Source organism: Eptatretus burgeri, chromosome 8 (genome assembly GCF_056783735.1).
Source record: "Eptatretus burgeri isolate ZD-2024b chromosome 8, Ebu_testis_v1, whole genome shotgun sequence".
Lineage (NCBI taxonomy): Eukaryota > Metazoa > Chordata > Myxini > Myxiniformes > Myxinidae > Eptatretus > Eptatretus burgeri.
In genome coordinates this window covers 82,451,489-82,466,355 of record NC_140968.1, presented here as the reverse complement: position 1 = coordinate 82,466,355, position 14,867 = coordinate 82,451,489, and the positions used below count along the sequence as shown (strand labels likewise).

The following is a 14,867-nucleotide window of genomic DNA, read 5'->3' as shown; positions in this document are numbered from 1 at the left end:
ATATATATATTTTTTCTTTATCATTTGCTAATGCAAACATTTAAAATATCTTCTTGATGAAGATTGGCCTTTCAGAGTAAAAGGGAATCGGATTTTTTTTTTCTTAAACATAAAATGATGAGCAATATTCTCTTAACGTTTGACAGAGTGACATTTCCATTGTGGTCCAAATTAATCCATACTGTCCTCACCCTAAAATGGTCTGTCCCTGTATAACTCAGCTTGATAAATTTACCTAATTTGAGAATCTCTTGGTTTGATTGGACCTGAGGCAACCCAGCCAAAAATATATATATATATATATATATATATATATATATATATATATATATATATATATATATATATATATATATATATATATATATATATATATATATTCGCGGGCAAAACTCGTGAATGTTGAAACCACCAGTGCAAGGGCATTGTTTCAATGGTAAATCGGGGGGATAGGTTCTGAGAATTTCCTGACCTGTGAAAAACTCACGAATGTCGGGGTAAAATACGTGAGTGTCGAGGTGAAATCCACAAGTGTGGGGGAAAAAAACCACGAGTGTTTTGTCATTGTTACAATGGAGACAAGGGGGATAACATAATTGGTTTGCGGCAGTTCCTGGTTCATGAAAAAGGCTACAAATGGCGACACCACCAAAGTCGGGGAATTGGTACAATGGGGACAAGGGGGGTAACGTTATTGGTTTGCAGCGGTTCCTGGTTCAATGGGAAAAGTTTTTAAAGTTTAAAATCTTTTTGACCACGAATGCATGATTAGTTTCATTAAAGGTGCTTACAAATATAATAATTTTCCATCAGAGATGGGGAATCCCCCACCATTGAAAAATAATTGAAATCAGATAAGCGTTTTTCCATTTGTTACAAAAAACATTTTTTTCAAGATGGCCGCCCCAGTCGGCCATCTTGGATCGGGCCATGCCCAAAATCAATAGGGTTCTTCCTTTTCAGGTGGTACATGTGTGACCCAAATTTCAAGTCGATATTGCGAACAGTTTATGAATTATCGCACTCACAGCTATAAATGTTGACGCCCGGACGGACGGACGGACGGACGACCGCCCCAGTCGGCCATCTTGGATCCGGCCATGCCCAAAATCAATAAATTTCTTCCTTTTCCGGTAGTACATGTGTGACCTAAATTTCAAATCAATATGGCGAACAGTTTATGAGTTATCGCTATAAATGTTGACGCCCAGCCAGCCGGACGGACGACCCGGGTGACAACAATATCCCCCTTCCGCCACGCGGCGGGGGATAAAAAACGACAACACCAGGTACCCTTTGCAATTTATTATAGAATGCATTTTAAAGGTTCTTCACCATACCGTACCATACCATGAAATGAATAAAACAATAATGACATCATCATGTACTGTTTCAGTTTTTTTTATTATTAAACAAACATGTGATCCCGCGTCATGTCCCTCGATTCACGTTAATTCACCACACACAGCACACATAACTTTGCAAGATGAAGATGATGATGAGGATGAAGATGTGCCATTCAGGTCTGTGGGGTGGCCAGGAGCGTTGTTAAGCAGCAGGATTACCTAGAATGAAAGGTTCTTTCCTGCCAGGTACCTCTCGACCTGAGGAACGAAACGGGTATGAATCCAGTCCAACAACAAATTCAGACTTCACCCATGCCTTCCTGTCCACTCTCCAGTACATGGGCAGCACCTGTTTGTTTTTGTTCTTGTAAAATATGGAAATATGGACTGCTAAATATGGGCTGTGTAGCGCCATCTGGTGGTGGTGTTCGAGGGTATTACAATTTCCTTTTTTACCTGGTCATGGCTGAGGTTGAAGCACTCATCACGTGGGAAAATTTAACCTCCTTCCCTTCTCCTCCCTCTCCCTAAAACGGAGGGGCCTGTCAAAACCTTCCACATTGTATGAGACATTTATATCGTGAAGGGACATCAGGATGGATGGGGGTTCAAAGCGGGGGGGGGGAGTGGGACATGAGGATGGGGAGGGGGGGTTAGGGATGGAGGAGGGAAGTGTTAAAGCACTCTATGCACGGGTAAATTTGTCTTCCTTTCCTTCTTCTTGCCCAAAATGGAGGGAGCTGTCAAAGTGAGGAAATAATAACCAGAGGGAGCCAGGGGCATCATGTGAGGGAAACATTTCCAGCAGCAAGGGAAGTGTGGCTGGGGTGAGGGGAGTGGGAGAGGAGTTGGAAGTTATAAATTCCAGACTCAGGGTATAGATACAACTTTGTGAGGGAGGTAACATGGGGTATGTGGCCGCGGTCTCCGAGGCTATTTTGAGTCTACAAAGTGATGCTAAAGTGACCAATATAGCAATTATTTGCAAACGGAACAACTATTGGTCCATCAACAAAGCGAAGGTGAGGCTCTGCTTGTTGTAAATAAGCACCATTTTAATTAAAGGAAGCATTTTCCCACATCATTGTGCTAAGTTCCGTCTCGGATTGGAGTGATCCTTGGGGAATAGTGGTATATTGAATATAGTATCTTCATCACTGTTTTGGTCCTTTGTGGGGGTATTACGCCTCTGGCATAGATGGACCATGTTAAATGATCCTCTGACGTAAGGATATATTTGTGAGTGGAACATAGTATTAAATGTCGGTGACCGGTGTAATGGAGCAACAACCTTTCTCCTGTGTCTGATTTGTGTTTTTTATTGTTTGGTATTATTATTGTGATCTCACTGATCCTCTATAATGAAATGGTTTATAATATTTTTTAAATCGACGAAGGTTAGTTTGTGAAATCCTTCAATATTTCATCAAATTTAAGAATCAAACGAAATGAAGAAAAGTAGTTTATATTCTGACAGCAACATTATGCTTGTGCGGAGTTTTTATTTTTTCCTCTGTCTCCAGGATTATCTTATCAACGATGTGAAAAAGGTTCTGAAGGTTTTGCTGTTGTACTTGCCACTGCCCATGTTCTGGGCACTCTTCGACCAACAGGTAGGTTTGGCAAATGGATGGTATCTCGGACGTCCTGCTGTGGGATCTCTTGGTTTGAATTGGAAAAAAAATATTTCAAAAGCCTTCGCTTTTCCTTTCATGTAGATCTTATACAGGTGTGTGGATCAAAGTGCTGAGGTCATTGAAGCACATGCTTTTGGTCTGCACTGCTATTGTCTCGTACTCAAACCACTGTTCAAACAAAATACCTTAAAAATGTGACCGTGCATCCTGAAACTCACCTGGATTAGGAGCAAGAGTCACTCAACCCCCCCCCCTCCCACCTGCAGACTCTTAAACCCTGATATTTATTTATTTATTTATTTATTATTTATTTTGATGCCGTGAACAAACTTTTGTACATCACGGGTGAAGGAGGTTGTGGTCAAGTTTCATCGAAATTGTGTGTGTAGTTTTGGAGAAGAGAGCAAATACCTATTTTGGTGTATCAAATGTTTTGCAACCGGTCCAGACGGCATCAGCCCACGTGTCCTCAAAGCCTGCTCTTCTGCTCTTGCTCACCCTCTCTCTGTTCTATTCACCCTCTCATTTGCCCAAGGTCATCTGCCATCTGCTTGGAAATCTGCTAACATCACTGCCCTGCATAAAAAAGGTGCAAAAACAGATCCCTATAACTACAGACCAATCAGCCTTCTCCCAATCATCAGCAAGGTGATGGAATCCATCATCGCTTCAGATATGAAATCCTTCCTCTTCTCCAATGGCTTGATTTCCAATCATCAATTTGGTTTCAGACCAGGTCACTCTACCCTGGATATGCTGCTTCTGCTCTCCCATCAATGGATGGAGGTCCTCAATGCCAGACAGGAAATCCGAGCCGTATCCCTGGACATATCACGTGCTTTTGACACAGTCTGGCACCCTGCCCTACTCACCAAACTCTCTTCCCATGGTATTCAAGGCCATCTCCACTCATGGCTCGCAGACTTCCTCTCCTGTCGCAGTCAACGTGTGGCCCTAAATGGAGTTCTTTCTTCCCCTCTTCCTGTGCAGGCTGGAGTTCCTCAAGGTAGCGTTCTGGGCCCTGTTCTTTTTCTGGTTTTCATCAATGATCTCTCGGACTCTCTGGAAAATCCTCTATTTCTCTTTGCCGACGACTCCACCCTCTGCCGTAACATCTGTCATCCCTCAGACCGGCAAGCAGCAGCTTCTTCGCTCACTGCAGATCTGGATAAAATCACAAACTGGTCCAACACGTGGAACATGTCTTTCAATCCAGACAAATCTCACACTCTCACTATGTCTCTTCGAAAGGACCGTTTACAAAACCCCCCATCCACTTTCTCAACAATCCTCTGGAAGAAGTCTTTTCTTTCAAGCTTCTAGGTCTCACTATCTGCCATGACCTTTCCTGGGAAAGTCACATTTCCAACCTCGCCTCAAAAGCCAGTCGCCGACTGGGAATCCTCCGTCGTGCTAAGTCCTTCCTCGGCCCTCTTGAGCTCCTGACCACTTACAAAGCTTTTGTCCGTAGCCTGATGGAATACTGCTCTCCCCTCTGGGCTGGTGCTCCTGCCTCCCACCTTTCTCGGCTTAACGCTGTCGAAACCAGGGCATTTAAGATCATCGGCATCTCCCGCAATGAAGCTGAGTCTTTGGGCCTCTCACTCAATCACCGCAGGTTGGTCGGTGGTCTTTTTGTCTTCTACCGACTCCTCTCCAGCCTTGCCCCCCCCCCTGCTCTCTCTGCGATTTGTCCCCACCACATTTCCACAGGGTGCTCAAGGTCCGCCAACAACCCCCTTCTGGTAAAACTACCAAAATCACAAATTACTGCTCATCTTCACTCTTTCATTCCTCTTTTTTCCCACCTTTGGAATAAACTTCCTCACTCTATTCTTTCCCATTCTTCCCTCCAGGCTTTCAAAACAGCTGTTCACCACCACCTCTTGTCTTCCCCCATCCAAATCCTCGATCTTTTCTACCCCCGATAATCCACCCAAGCCCTCTTCCTTCATTTATCCTGCTTTCCTTCCTGAAAGTCCCTGAAATGTCCATCTTCTCTTCGCCATGTTCCCCGTCCCATCCCCATCCCTCTCCCTTCCACAGTTCACCTAATGTGTCTGTTCCCCACTGTTTTGTCCCTTCCACTCCCGCCCCTCTTGTCTCATGCCTCCTTGCTGTGAGTTGTGTGTTTGCTCTCATACGAGCCTCGACCAAGGTATACAAAAAAAAAAAAAAATCCCCCCTGCTCCCCATAGACCCCTTTAATGAGTACAAATTTTAATGCGGTCGATACACTTTGACACTTTGGTACATCACGGGTGATGAAGGTTGTGGTAAAGTTGCAAATAAATTGTGTGTAGTTATGAACAAGAAAGCAAATACCTAATTTGGTGGGTCAAATCCCCCCCCCCGTACACCCCCTTAAGGAGCACATATTTTAATGCAGTCAATACACCTTCATCAGGCATCATATATGAAGCTTGTGTCCAAGTTTCATCAAAATGGTGTATTTGGTTCAAGCGATAATGACAAGTCTTTATGGACTGACTGACTCACTCACTCACTCACTCACACTCATTCACTCACCTCCGGACGCTGCTCGAATGCATAAGCTCACCGGACAGAAGTCCAGGTGAGCTAAAAATGAGTACTGCACAATAAGAAGCGCAAAAGACAAGACAACAAATGAGAAAGTGAAATTTGCCATGACTTCTTAACTGCCAGGTTTAGTGTTGTCTTGGTGGTTACTTGCTCTTTTCAACTGATAAATGCCATCGACATAATTCTGAGATGAATATTGTGGCACACTTTATGGAAATTAACTCTGGGGGAAAAATTGGGAGAAATTGGACTTATCGGTTGATAAGTGACTCGTCTAAGAAAGATGAGCTTTCAATGTGATTCCATCCCTTTGCATGTGTGTTGTTTGCAACACACATCTTTTGACAATTTCGGATTTTATGGCTGAAGAGTACATTTATTAACACTGAAGGGTTACATAGTAATATGAAAATTGGGAGATGGAGAACAATGAATGATAGCTCACAGTTCTCGGAAGGAACAATTCTCGTTTGATTGCCATTAATGATAACTATATATATATATATATATATATATATATATATATATATATATATATATATATATATATATATATATATATATATATATATATAATTAAAACTCTCATCTTGTATGTATGTATGTTCCCGAAATACAGCCAAAACGGTACATGACAGTGCAAAGATTTTAGGGACACCTTACTGACCATTCGCCTGCGGTGTGCAGTATCAAGTTTCGTTCAAATCGGGCAATGAAAAAAACTTGTTAAAAAATCAATTCCCGATTCAGTCAAGTACTCTTCGGGAGTATTTGATCAATGCAAACAACCTCAGTGGTATAGTTCGCTGGAGCTATCTTTTTTTTTTTTCTTGAAATGATTTTTTTCATCAAATGCTGTCACAACGGGAACCCAACGGGTTCACGGGCTGTCTCGGACTATATAAAATTCCAGAAGTATCTGTATGTTTGCTTTTTTTTGGGGGGGGGGTTGTTTGTCTTCCATGCATTCCTAAACCACTGGATGGAATGAGAGTATGAAGTGGTGGTTCTCCTGGGGTGTGCAAAAGAAGGTTTTATGCGATTTAAAACATAAAAACCATAGCCCCCTTGGGTTCAGAGTGGGGGGAGGGGATGAAAATTCTCCATGTAAATGTGTATCGTGTAGTGCCGCTCCCGGTCTGAGGGGGTATTATAACTCGTCATAAAATACCCATTTCTCTGTCCATAAATGTCTATTGTATAGCACTACCTGATGAAAGCTGATGTTACAAATAGTAATAAAATCTGCCGTAGACATCATAGAAGTGGGAGAAGTAGCCCATCCTAATTCATGAATGAGGGGCTCTTTGTAAGATACAAACAACCCCTGGAATACTTTATTCCTTTTCATTTCAGAGAAATGACTTTAGTAGCAAATTTGTTTGTTACATTACTTGACAACATTTTAATGTCGACCTTATTTTCGTTGTTGTTTCACTGATAGTACGCACTCTACCATAAAATAAAAAACAAACCCAAAACGTGATTGCTGTTGATGCGACTTATTTGAGATATAATGGGACACAGATGAGGTGCAAACCTCTGACAGAGATAAGTGCTGAATAATGACTTGTCCATGAAATAATCACATAATGTTGTGTTGCGGCAAATGTTTTCACATAGGGACCCTATGTGGAAGGAACAATCTCAGTTCTGGGTATTTCTACCTGCCGTAGCAATCATTGTATTGCACCATCGTTGCAATGACTGTATGAGCACTCAAATCTGAGCCTGGTGAATGGTATTCCACGCTAGAATCAGCTCCTGTTCCAGCTCATCGAGGGTCTGTGGCTTTCTTGGCAAGTTATGAACGCACCGATCATTGATATTACAGAGATGTTCAATTGTATTTAAATCTGGCAAGATGGCAGGCCAGGATGTCATGACATTGACGTTGGCATTGACAAGAATGTTCGTTTTTTAAATGGCCCTGTGACCAGGAGCATTATCATGCATAAATGTAATTCCTGGACTGTATTGTTGAATGGTTGGCAACATATATTTTTGTAAGATCTCATTAATGTATCGATCCGCCATCAGATGGACAAGGAGACTGGTCAATTTGTTATGATTTTTTTTTAGCAATACCACCCCACATCATGGCACTTCCACGTCAAAAATGTGCGTCTTCTTGAACACAGACTGGGGCATATAATTCATTGCGTCTTCTGTAGATCCATGCATGGCCATCGTGCCTTTCAAGGAGACACCTGGATTAGTCGTTGAACATAACACTTGCCCATTGCCTCCATGTCCATTGAACGTACTGATTTGATTACTGCAAGCATGCTTGTATATGTTTGTGCAAGTCCTGGATGCTGAATAGGATGATTAGCACAGATCCATGCATCACGTAGACGTCTCAATACAGTGTTGACATTTATCTTGCAAGCTCCATGGGGTGTGTTTTCAGTACTCTGGGCAGTTTGTATCTTGTTGTGTGGATAGGTCAATATATCGGTCCTGAGTGGGAGTCATTATCCTGGATATCCACTTCTTGGCACATCTCGATCTTGTTGATCCATTAGTTTTGTATCATTCTGAAGTCATAAGCAGTTCCTCACCTCACGTTCAAGAGAAGACTTACAACATTGCTGATGGAAGGCCCTGCTTGAAGGTGTCCGTTGGTTTGATTCCTCTCATTTTCTGACAGACGTAGCATTGTAAAAGATTGCTAAGTAATGTAATCGGTGTATTTTTTGGATGATCTACTTGCTGATGTCTCTGAAAAACAGTTTTGAATTCACTCAGAATGCCTCGTGTCACTGCTAAACAACCTAAGTGTGCTTGAGATGCACATGCTGAATGACAATATTGGATAAGGCAATGATGTTATATATGTGGAAGCTTGCAACCAGATGTTCTGCACATCCCTCGTGCCAAACATGCACGTGAAATTAACCTTTGAACAAAAATGATCAATCCTATATGTTCTTTTTTATGGCAGAGTGTGTATTATCACTTTGTAATGTGTTTGATGTGCCTGGATGGAAAATAAACTTGTTACTTGTTCAGACCATAGAAGTGAGATGAGTGGAGGTCCGTGGAACATCCACACAATGTAAAATGTGACTTCAAGTTCTCAACTCTCCAACCCCCCCATCCGTCCATCCCCACTCCCAAACCCCAAGTCCTCAACCTCTGTCACTCCGTCTCCAACCCCGTCACCACCACAACTCCTCAATCCCCCCACCCCCCACCAAACGGCCTCACCTCCCACAATACTCAACCTCCCTTCCCAAAACTGTCCCATCTTTGCTCCCACACCGACCCCCCATAACCCCAACTCTATCTTCCCCTCTTCACACCCCCGCTCATGAAAGCAAAGGGACATTCCCACATGAGAAACAGCAGAATATTTAATGCTTTCCCCTCCTCTATCATTATATCACTGCCTTCACAGAAGCCCATCATGGTCGCCAGTGCAACTCTCAATTCCACGAAATTTGTGGAAATCCTGTGGTATTGCAACTCTCAAGAGACCATGAGCAGGATAATGTTCGAATATATGATCACTTATCATCTTCTTGACGCAGGTCAGGTCAGATTAGATCTGTGACTTGCTACAGATATCATGTAAACCTGTACGAACCTGTACCATGGTCAGGTTGTCGGCGATTAAACCATCTCCCCCACCAAGTTTCTTGGTGAGGAGGGTGCACAATATGGACACCCAGCAGGACGAAGAACAAAACCTGTCAAAGAGTGGAGGAGTTCCTTGTAAAGAAAACGGCCAGCTCTTATCTCTCCAGCCCAACTGTGTCTGTGGACGTCCTCCTGCAGTTGGGTTACTTCTTATGAGGAGGTTGGTGGCAGGATTTGCACTCCGGCCACTGTAAAACCCTTCACTCCACAAAACATTCCAGAAGCATAAAAAAAATCTGAAAACCCACTCCACGGGAATACCTCCTGTGCAGCTTCCGTTCGCAGGGCAACTCACCAGATGAGGGGATTGGGGCAAAGCCTTTGGGACCCCCAATCTTTGATGATAGGAAGGAAACCATGGGGTAACATTCCCGGATAAGATTGCAGGAGAGTATGTCGGGGCGGTGCTGAGGTGTTGTCAACCAGACGGCGGTCTCCTTGGGTTAACCTGAGGCGATCCCTTCGGGTGGGTGCATGGAATGTCCTATCCCTAAGAGAGGATGATCACCTGTCTCTGTTATCATCTGATATCAAGCATTTGGATATCAGTATTGCAGCACTCTCTGAAGTTTGGAGACCGGATTGCGGCGAGATCATGGGGGGTGATTACACCTACTATTGGCCTGGTCGCCCTGATGGTTACCATTCCCAAGAAGTTGCTGTAGCCGTGTCCAATAAACTAACTCCAATAATAATTGAGGTAACACCAGTCACTAAGCATATTATGAGACGAAGGATTCGTCACTCCTTGGGTGTTGTTTTCCTGGACTCTGTATATGCTCTGACTGAGGTGAGTGATCTCACCATGAAGAATTCATTCTACGCCACACTCGAGTCTGTGGTTGATCAGTGCCCCAGGCGAAATACACTTCTAGTCTTGGGGGATTTCAATGCATCGACTGGAACTGATAGGGATGGTTATGAGGTGTGTGTTTGTCCCCATAGGTCAGGAACTATGAACCAGAATAGCACTAAGTTCCTTGACTTTGCAAGAAGTCATGGACTTAGGGTGGCTGGTTCATGGTTTCAGCGCCCACAAGCTCATCGCTGGACTCTTTATTCCAATGCTGGTGGTGTGGCAAAGCAGATTGACTACGTGCTCAATGATGGTTGCTGGAGAATGATCCAGAACTGCAGGGTCTACCGGAGTGCTCAGTTCCTCAATACTGATCACCGGTTTGTTGTTACAACTCTTAACTTGCACCTTAAATCCGGGAGAATGGTACCATCCCAGCCGAGGCTGGATGATGGCAAGCTCAAGGATGAGAAGGTAGCTGAGGAGTTTGCAAACAGGCTGATTGGAGATTTGCGGGGGGGGGCTTGGGTGCTTTGGGGGATCTTGAAGTGTTGTGGAGTGCCTTAATGACCACCATCCTTGATCTTGCCAGGAGATGTTATGGAACTCACTGGAGGGCAAAGAATAATTTTGTCTCTCAAGGGACACTGGATACCATTGACCAGAGTCGCAGGGCCAGGCTCAATGGCAGAGCTGAGCTGTTCAGGGAGATGAGGCGTAAAACTGTTTGTGCATGAAGGGTGGACAAGGAGGCCCATGTGCAAGGAATCTGTGAGGGGGTAGAGCATCACCTGTGGTCAAGTGATTCTCATCCTGCTTACAGGGGGATTCGCGTATTGCGTTCATCCAAGCCCGTCCCTCGGTGAACTGCAGTTAGAGTAGAGGGTGTTGGGATCTTGACAGAGGAGTCCGAAGAGAAGGCCCGCTGGGCTGGTTACTTTGAGCGGTTGTACCACCAGCTGTCGAGTTGCACGTCTGCGGTGTACAATCCCTATTGCTGACCTGGTGGTTTGTAATAATCAACTGTGGTTCGCCTTCATTTGTGGAAACACAGGCAGTGGTGAACCGGTTGAAATGGGGTAAAGCTCTAGCGAGCTGAACTTGTCAAGGCTGGTGGAAATGCTGCACTCGTGTCGTTGCATGCAGTTCTGTGCTCTGCCTGGAACACAGTTTCATCCCAACTGACTGGAAGAGTGGCCTTGTTTGTGCCTCTCTGGAAAGGGAAGGGTGATCGACAAGGCTGCAACAACTACCGAGGGGTGACGCTGCTCTCAATGCCGGACAAGGTCTTTGCTCAGATAATTCTTGATAGGGTTCGCCACCGTCTGTTTGAGCACCAGCGTCCAGAGCAGTCAGGCTTTACACCAAAGAGGTCAATGCAGAAGAGTTTCAGCAGGGGCTGCTTGCAGCCAATGTTGATCTCTGTAAAGCGTTTGATTCAGTGAATCGGGATGCCCTCTGGAGGATTATTTGTCTTCGTGGGGTGCCACCAAAACTGATTCATCTGATGTCTGAACTATACTTTGGTATGGAGAGTGCTGTGAGATGTGGCGGTACCATCTCTAATATATTTCCAGTTGTTACTGGAGTTTGTCAGGGCTGTGTACTGGTTCCCACACTTTTCAGCACTTGTATGGACTGGATTCTGGGGAGGATGTTAAAGAGATCAAGCTGCGGTGCATCATTTGGGAATGTCAAGATCTCTGACTTGATTTCATAGATGATGCAGTCATCTTTGTGGAGACTCTAGATATCCTTTTGGGGGCCGTCAAGGTGCTGAACGAGGAGTCGGAGCCACTGGGATTACAGGTTTCCTAGGTCAAAACTAAGATCCAAGCTTTCACTGACATCTTGGATACTGCTATTCAGTCTGTACCTGTTTGTGGTGAGGATGTTGAGGTCGCGGAGAAATTCACTTACCTGGGCAGTGATATTCGTGTCTCTGCTGGCTATGTCAGAGGTCAGCAGACATCTAGGACGGGCCTAGGAGTCATGGATCCACTGGATCATGGGGTGTGGTGCTGCTGCTACCTGTGTGGGAGGACGAAAGTCTGAGTCTTCAGGTCCTTGGTGCATACAATCTTGCTCTATGGATGGGAGACTTGGACTCTGACCAGGGATCTGAGATGGAGACTTAATTCCTTTGGAACCAGCTCTTTCCGGAGAATCCTTGGCTATCGCTGGTTGGACTTTGTGTCCAACGAGCGGTTGCTGAGAGAGTCTCAAATGAGATTTGTTTCCTGCATAGTCCGTGAGCATCAGCTGCAGCTGAATGGATATTTGGCTCATTTTCCTGACACTGATCCTGCTCACCAGATTCTCTCAGCGAGGAAGCCTCATCGGTAGAGGAGCCAATGGGCCGACCACATGCCTCATGGTTGCAGCAGGTTGATCAGCATCTCAAGGGGATGGGGATGGACCAGGCATCTGCCTGGGGGATGGCCAGACGGAGGCCCCTGGAGTTCCGGTGGAAAGTGGATGCAGCGATACGCTGCTCTGGCGCATGCTCCCATACCTGACCTGATCTCACCTGATGCAGAAATGTAATCATAAAATTTAAATAATGATGGAAGTTTTCTTTCACAATGTCGTGAGATTCCCGGAAGTCCTCGGACAAAGACATGGGGTTTTAACGTCGCTGGTCGAGTTGTTTAAGAGAAAAGTCCGAAGTAACAGCAAGAACCTGCATAACCTCCATGGTAAAATCCCTGCATGAGAGAATGCCACATCGCTATTTTGGTGGAGTATAGACAACAGACCACTGACTAATGCTGAGGCCTTCCTTCACGAGACCTGTGATGCCTAACAGCTCAAAATCCTTTTAACAGTCGCTTTGGTTGTTTTACATGGAAGGTAAAACTTGTAGAGAGGGCATGGCGATTGTGAATATGACGGCTCTGAATATGTCTTTGGCTTTGCATAGCAGTGAGCACCAACATGGCGCCCGTTTGGTTTTTCAGGTTGAAATGGTGGGTGGAGTCAGGCGATCTGTCCAAGCAATGGGGGGAAAGGAATGTTATACATCCAGTGGACATATGGATGCATGCACTTCTCTTTTTTGTGCTCGTGGGCCCATTGGTCCATTGGACCAAATTTTCATTGGTCTTCACAGCCCAAGAGCACACCTGCCTGCTGTTCTTCTGGAGCATTAGGATGCCTTTCACCAAGCCCCGATGCACTTTGGCCAGGGTTGGGATTATATGTTCGTTATTATTATTATTGTTGTTAATATTAGTAGTATTAATTAATATATGCTTTGTTACAATGTTATCATTCTTTCTGTTATTTGTTTTGTAATTAGAATGCCACGCCGTAGAAGGACCTATTATTCTGCTCCATACACCTTAACATGGCATGCATTTAAAACATGGGAGTTCTTCCCCAATCTTTGTAGTTATTTATCCTACTCAATTCAGGAGATAATGATGATCATTTTGGAGTCTCACACTCCATATGAGAATGCTCCAATCGAACTACACACACACACACACACACACACACACACACACACACACACACACACACACACACACACACACACACACACACACACACACACACACACACACACACACACACATCTCAGCAAATCATTGTTAAAAGCTTATTATTACATTCAAGTATCACCTTGACTCCCAGGATTTGAATTATTCTGAATCCAAAGAAAACTTACCTGCAAAATAACCATGCAGTGAATGACTGAAATGAATATTATTCTGTTTAGTCTGTCAACTGTTTCCATCTGAACTTGATGGCTCTTGATGCTAGTGAGGCCAGATTCAATTTCCTTGTATCAGGATTACCTGTCTGATGTATAGCTGCAAATGTTCTTGTAATTTATGGAAAAGTTTGCTGATGGCTTGTCTTTGTTCTGCACATGATTTGTGTTCAAAGCCCTGCTACGTCCTTCGATCAAGGTATCAAATGGTATTGGCAGTAGTTGTGAATTTTGCTCAATTTATGAGTGGGAAGGTATGATTAATACATTATTTTATGATTGCCAGAGCTTTGCGATTAAACCACTTGTTTTTGCAGGGCTCTCGGTGGACTCTGCAAGCAACAACCATGAGTGGAGATTTTGTAAGCCTTGTTTTGTTGTCCATCATTTTATCTATTTTACTTTATCTCAGTGAGGGCTTTGCTCAATTTTACCAATATTTTATGACTTTCTCACTCTTACTTTAGCCCGACATGCTCTCAGCTGCCCAATTTGTTTTGCTCATCTATCTTCCTCCTCTACCACCTCCTTCTCCTCCTCCTTTTCCCCACACTCCCCTCTTCCTCTTCTCATTATTCCACGACTCGATGTTCCTCTTCTCTTTATTCTCCTCCTCCTCCCCTTTTCCTTCTCCTTCTTCTCCTCCTCCCCTTTTTCTCCTCCTTCCTTTTATTTTTCTTCATCTCTTTCCTCCACTTTTTCCTCCTCTTCCTCTTTTCATCCATCTTTTTCTTCTTTCTCCTCTTTTTCTTCCTCCAAGTATTATTACTCTTCTCCCTCTTCATTTTATTAAGCCTGGTGTTGGCTTAGTGGTTAGGGTGGCGGCTTGGGATCCCAGGGTCCTGAGTTCAAGTCCCGTTGCTGCTGAATTAACACCAGGGGGTTGACTCAGCCTGTCATCCTTCTGAGGTCGGCGAAATGAGTACCAGTGTACTGGTCCTGGTGTATGCCCCAGTTAGAATAGGTGTACCATATCCCTGTGTGTCGTAAGAGGCGACCAGGTTTGGCGTCAGGAAGGGCATCCGGCCATAAAACATTGCCTCAAGAAAAAGCCAAACCCCTGCACAGCAGGGAAAAATGGCTGTAAAAACGGTCATTTTATATTTTTCCCTCTTCATTTTATTCATTTTTGCCTTTCAAACAAAGGCAAGTATTCTGGATACTATCAATGTCTGATATGG

The 14,867-nt window shown here is 44.2% G+C and overlaps 1 protein-coding gene across 3 annotated transcripts in view; it reads left to right on the top strand.

Annotated features, from left to right (window-relative positions):
* The window catches only part of LOC147022160 (solute carrier family 15 member 2-like), a 315,727-nt gene that overhangs the window by 103,364 nt on the left and 197,496 nt on the right, over positions 1 to 14,867 (top strand). For all 3 annotated transcript variants that reach the window (XR_015061088.1, XM_085892805.1, XM_085892804.1), the window contains 2 exons: positions 2,870 to 2,959; positions 14,004 to 14,048. Coding sequence is in view for 2 of the 3 variants with exons in the window: in XM_085892805.1 (XP_085748931.1) it covers positions 2,870 to 2,959; positions 14,004 to 14,048 (135 nt within the window). In the remaining variant the exon portion in view is untranslated. The remainder of the gene's footprint in view (positions 1 to 2,869; positions 2,960 to 14,003; positions 14,049 to 14,867) is intronic.